Raw genomic sequence first — 6,000 nt, 5'->3', positions numbered from 1 at the left:
ACAGAAAACTTACATGAGTGTAGATAATAGTGTCGAAATAAGTACTAAATATTCAATTAGAAACAAAATGCTCACACAAGGGAAGGTGAAATGTTAATAGTAGGTATAAGCTAAACCAGTGGAAAAAGACTAACAAAATGACGAAACAACCACCTCACATGACTAGCTCACCACGCAAGATCAATGGAACAGAGCTCCTCCTCTCGAGGGAGGCCTTTGCCCTTCATGGGACACTACAGGCTAATTAATTAATTAATTCATTCATTCATTCATTCATGTTGATTTCCGTAAATGCCTACCAGCCTACAAAACACTGCAATTTCCAGACCCTTCTTGCTAAAAGATAAGGAAGATGAGATTGGGTTAAACAAGGAAATACATCACCCCTACATTAGGACAGGAGAAGAGATAAACTATGAATGTATTCAATTAAAGTACAATAGAAAATCACAGAACTACATGTGTGATTAAGCAGTAGCCAAAATAACTCCAAAAACATATGGGACAGTAAACAGCGAACAATTACAGTAAAACCTCATTAATTCCAACTCAGTTAGTTCAAAATAACATCTAATTTGAAGTACTCTAAGTCCCCGGGATGTACAAATACAAATAAATTGTAATTCAAATTATTATGCCAGTCCCTAAAGTGGAAATGGGTGTGTTTTATTTTGAAATTATCGATAAACTCTATAATGACCACTCTCTCCTTTTACTGTTGGTGTGAATTGTTTGACTGTCAGTGCAGCATGCAAGGATTTCCTTTGTTTCAGTCAATAAGGTAGGCCTACTGTAATAGACCGTACTGTGTTTTTACAAAGTGCTGACTGCTTCTGAACTGTGAGTAAAAGTAACCTACGAGTGAAGTTTGTGCACATCACAGAAATTAAAAGTTGTGTCAAGGGAGTGCACAATGATTTCTCATCCTTTTCAAACTCTGAAAGGAAATAAGCTTCGAGTGATGATACCGTAAAAGTTTGGCGTTAGCTTATTTTTATTGTTTTAGTATAACTTTGTATTAAAAATTATCAAAAGACAGTACCCTTCCAAGACAATCAGTGAAAACTTACACGAGGAGTAGATAAGGTACAAAAGAGCAAAATAGAAATTGCGAAGGAATCCGGCATTCCACTCTCTACACTTTCAATGGCAGCGCTTTGAAGCACAAGCTATGCAAGGATAGAATACAGATAAACGAATGAGAATGCAAGCCCAAACATTCCGATTTGGAGGACGAACTTTTGGAGGGGTTTAGTCGTGTCCAAAATAACAACATTCTATTTGATGCCAAAGTTTTATAATCTAAAGTGAATAGGCAGTGTTGAGGCTAGGGCTAGAATTCCGGTGTTCAAACGGATGGTTCCATTTAAGGAGCAACGTAACAGAACGTGGTACTTTGTGTGCGGAGAAGTGGAATCCTATGATACGGCAGATGCCAAGCAGTGCAGCGTGTATCGTAAACTCTTATGCAGTGAAGGACATCTTCAATGTTTTTATTATTATACGAAAATGTTTCAGGGTAAACATTTTTCATGAACTTCAACCATCTAACACAACTATTGTAAATTTGTTCAAGATGGAAATTACACAAGTCTACACAGTGTTATGCTTTGATCTCACATACAAGGTTACAAATTTCCCCTTAATTGTTCCACTTTTGTCCCCTTTGTCAAACCGAGTTATGATGACACTTGTACAGACATGCGCAGAAATTGTGTCCCGATATAAACAATGTCCTCGCTTAACACATTACTGCAGGTAGACAACCCGCTACAATACTGTTGTGACTGAAATGGACACAGTGGTGGATGCATAGCAATACACACACTGTGCCTTCGCACTACCCATTCACCCCCTCCCCCCCTTTTCGGTACTGGAGTGGCCTTCAACACTAACCCTTCAATCCCTCCCCTCCTTTTCAGTACTGGAATGGGGCAGAGTTGAATCTTTATGTCAGGACACCATTTCTGTGCATGCATGTACACGAATGAGTGATGTACAGTAACATAAACCTAGCCTAATAATTTTATTGCATTTATTTGTTACTGATCGCGTTGTGAAAATAGGGTTGTTTATGCTGAGTCAAGCAACTGTTTTACCTTTTGTTTTTAACAGTGCCCAACTGTGTGTTAAAATTAAAATAATTTTGTTACATTACTGTGCGATTGGAGATTTGGGACTGATGGTTAATTTGAAATCATGTCATTTGAATTCCAATTTTTGAGTTCTACGTACTTCAAATTAATGAGGTTTTACTGTACTTCTCAACAATAAAAATGTGGTTTTGCTTTTTACAATAACCCTGAGTTGGAAAATATGAAGTATCTATCATCACTTGAAGTAAACTTATTCTATGTTTTCCCATTCAGAATCATCATCACTTTCAACTTTGCGCCTTTTACTGGACACTTTCACCTTCTTACTTCTCTTCTTTTGGGACCCTGAGGGCTCATCAAATGAATACCTTGCCTTCAGGCGTTCTCGGATCATTAGTCCCTTGATCAAACGACGCCAGTTTCCATAAACTCGTTTGTCTATCCTTTCCTGCTCACGTCTGATTGCTTCTGCTTGTTCCTAGAAGACAAGGAAAAAATATACAGTATTAGAGGAGCTCAAAGAGTGAGGAAAAAAAAAGTAAAATAATTAATGAAAACATGCATGGACAAGAATAAAACAATGGTGGAGGCAAGGAAGAGGAGTGATGAAATTACCTTATAAGCCATCTGAGGTGGTACAGATGCTCAAATATCTGGGAAGCGCAGTGTTACAGGATGGAACAATAACAGGGCACAACTTGCAGGAAGATTCTATCAGAGCATAAGAAACCTAGTATGGAATTAACGGGTGGTGTACAGGACCAATTTATTCCAAGTTTCAACATGAGCACAAAAAAGGTTTACAATTGCCAGAGTGAAAAGCAGAATACACCAAACTGAGAAGTATCTGCAAAGCATGCTACAAAACACAAGGAAGGACTGTGTAAAGAACACAAGGGATAAGGGACAGACAGGGAATAGAGAAACTATACAAAAGAATAGAAACAGGTTTAACTGGAATGGCCATATCAGGACAGGACATAAGTAGTTCCAAGAGCAATGCTCAAATGGACGGTGAATGGGAGATCCGGAGATAGATCATGTAGAAGAAAGTGAAGGAAAGACTGGAGAGAAGAGTTACTGATGTGCCAAGAGTGTTCAGAAAGGGGTGGTAGAAGAGCAGGCAGAAATGTAAATCACTGTTCCATTACCGTACCTGACAGGGAGTCAGATAAAGGGAGCAGGAGAAGGAGAAGAAGAAGATAAAGGTTCTCTAACAGTTTTTCAAATATTCATATCCTATTCTCATATCCTCATTGGCTATGAGGAAAGGAAGAGACAAGACTGGTGAAATCTTGAACCTCATCAGGGCTAAACGGGATGCCTATCTATCTGTTTTTCAAGATCCATCCACCAGAGAGAAGAAAATGCGTTTTCAAGAACTAAAACAGAAGTGTCAGTCTGAAATCAGGGAAATAAAGAACTAGTGGCAGCAAACAGCCAAGGAACTTCAGAAATTCTCAGATATCAGGGACTTATGCAACTTTTACACAGGACTGAAAAAGCTGTATGGTCCTGTCCGCTCATCATCAGGAACTCTGTTCTTACAGACAGCCAGGACATCTTGAAACGATGGAAAGAGCACTTCAGCTCACTCTTGAACCATAGTTCTGCTGCTGCTGAAGATTTTCTTCAACATGTTCTTCCGCATACTCCCCAACCCTGGAAGGACACTCCTCCAAATTTCCAACAGTTCATCGAAGCTTTCAGCAGAATGAAAACGGAAAGCTTCAGGATCAGACTACAGTACATTCCTCTTGAACTCATTCAAAGTAGAGGCTCACCTCTAAAAACCAGGCTTTTCTATCCAATTCCTCTAATCTAAGCCAAACTTTGCTCCAAAAGATTAACTTATTCCACCCAGGTCACAGAAATGCAATATGCAGATGACAATGTTTCTCTAGCCCACACACTAGACGAGCTTCAACAATCTGTCATCTGCTTCAACAGAGCTTATGAACGTTTTGGCCTGACTGTCAACATTCAGAAGACCACAGTGCTTATTCAGCCTGCTCCTGGAACCACCCCCCTCAGATTTTGATAACACCATATCTGGCACAGCTCTGGAAAGTATGCAGCACTTCTCCTACCTTGGGAGTATTCTCTCAACGCACTGTACCTCTGAGAAGGACGTAGAAAACAGAATACAGGCTCCAATGTGGCCTTTGGACATCTCTCACATCGTGTAATCCAGAAAAAAGATCTAAGTGTCCGCACGAAAATAATGGTGTACCAACGTGTTATTTCTACGTTACTCTATGGGTGTGAAACCTGGACCATATATCACCGGGACATCAAGAAACTGGAACTCTTTCATCAACAAAAACTTAGATCCATCATGAACATCAAATCGGATGACTATAAAGATAAATATAGTAGTTCTTGAGAAAGCAAAGCTAAACGGTATCGAAGCCACCATTGTTGGTTATCGGTTAGATGGGCAGGCCATATCTATTGTATGAGTGACAGCAGACTCCCTTGGCAAATCCAGTATGGTGAACTCGGCACTGGCAAGAGGACTCGTGGTGCTCCTCTGAAGCAATATAAAGACCAACTTAAGCAGACCATGAGAAGAGTAGATATAAACCCAAATATTTGGCATACTCTTGCACTGGATCGCCCTTGCTGGCGTGCTACCATCTCAGCTGCAGTTGCACAGTTTGAGCAGGAACGTCGAAGACAGGAAGAGGAAACTCGCCAGAGAAATAAGCTACGTCAAACACTGCCACCCCCCCCCCCCCACCTTCTATTGGATGCAACGTGTTTGGCCGCATGTTTTATGCAGAAATTGGTCTGATAAGCCATCAGCGCCAACTTCATTGTATGGACTAAGGATCACGGAACTGCAGGAGAGAAAAAAAAAAACCTTGGCCACCACCGACGAATACTAACATTACAGTAGTCTAAACAACAGAGGTCTGCATGGTCCAAGATTGTCAGGTCCAGCTCAGCCCAGTCCAATCTTAGCTTAAACCGAGCATGAAAACAGATTATAGTTTACACCCATTTGTCTAAAATTCTATATAGAATATGTTTTAAACTAATTTATTTAACAACTGTCAGAGATAGTCACAAGCCACATTATAACGATTTTAAGTTTTATTAATAGTTGTGTTGCCTTTCAACAGATGTCTCTATGCACACTTACCACTGAGTGACATCTGGCGGCAGGTTAAGATATTATAAGCTAATGTTGTTTTCTGCTATCCTGTTTGTCTAACAAATCTCCTGAAGATACAATCACGAGCCACTAGAAAATGGCTGGAATTAAGAGAAGACTTTTGATTCCTTCTCATGAAAATGAAAATTTAGATTATGATCAAGCTTGAAACTGATAATGGTAATTTTACTGACAGTGAAAGTTTGTGGAATCCTAAACAAAGTGAATCAGACTGAGAATCTAAACAGGTAGGGTAATTCTGGATTTATTTTGGTTAACCTAGCCTCCACTGGCTTATAACCATGTCTAAAAAATATATTAGTGCTTCAATAAAGTGCTTTAAAATATTAATTCTTAATAATTATTGACTCATATTCTGCAAGTTTAAGCTATAAATTCATTGCTGTTCCAGTGTTGTACACAAGATATGAGAAACATATTTTAATGTTGTGGCTTGTGAATACAGTAGAAGTCCGCTATAGCGAGTACGGCTTATAACGAGAATCTCGCTATACCGACAATATTTTGCTGTCCCTTCAAAATTCCTATAGTGAACTGTGTATTATCCTTCGGTTACAGCGAGAGCCCTATCACTGATGCATTCGTTATTACAAGCGATTAAGCGTGCGCGCGCAAATTTTTCCGCTATTGAAAATTATGCACCTCAGTGATTATGATGCATGCAATCGATTACCTTTGGTGTCGTTTCCTCGCTATGTCCACTAGTGAGTTCTCTCGTAGACT

The 6,000-nt window shown here is 39.5% G+C and overlaps 1 protein-coding gene across 1 annotated transcript in view; it reads right to left on the bottom strand.

Annotated features, from left to right (window-relative positions):
- Positions 1–370: 370 nt before the first annotated feature.
- Xpc (DNA repair protein complementing XP-C cells homolog) overlaps positions 371–6,000 on the bottom strand; it is a 64,716-nt gene continuing 59,086 nt past the window's right edge. Inside the window, exon 6 of the mRNA XM_067143975.2 lies at positions 371–2,574. Coding sequence (XP_067000076.2) covers positions 2,347–2,574 — 228 coding nt within the window. The 3' untranslated portion in view covers positions 371–2,346. The remainder of the gene's footprint in view (positions 2,575–6,000) is intronic.

Source organism: Anabrus simplex, chromosome 3 (genome assembly GCF_040414725.1).
Source record: "Anabrus simplex isolate iqAnaSimp1 chromosome 3, ASM4041472v1, whole genome shotgun sequence".
NCBI lineage: Eukaryota > Metazoa > Arthropoda > Insecta > Orthoptera > Tettigoniidae > Anabrus > Anabrus simplex.
This window is presented reverse-complemented; position numbering and strand designations above follow the sequence as displayed.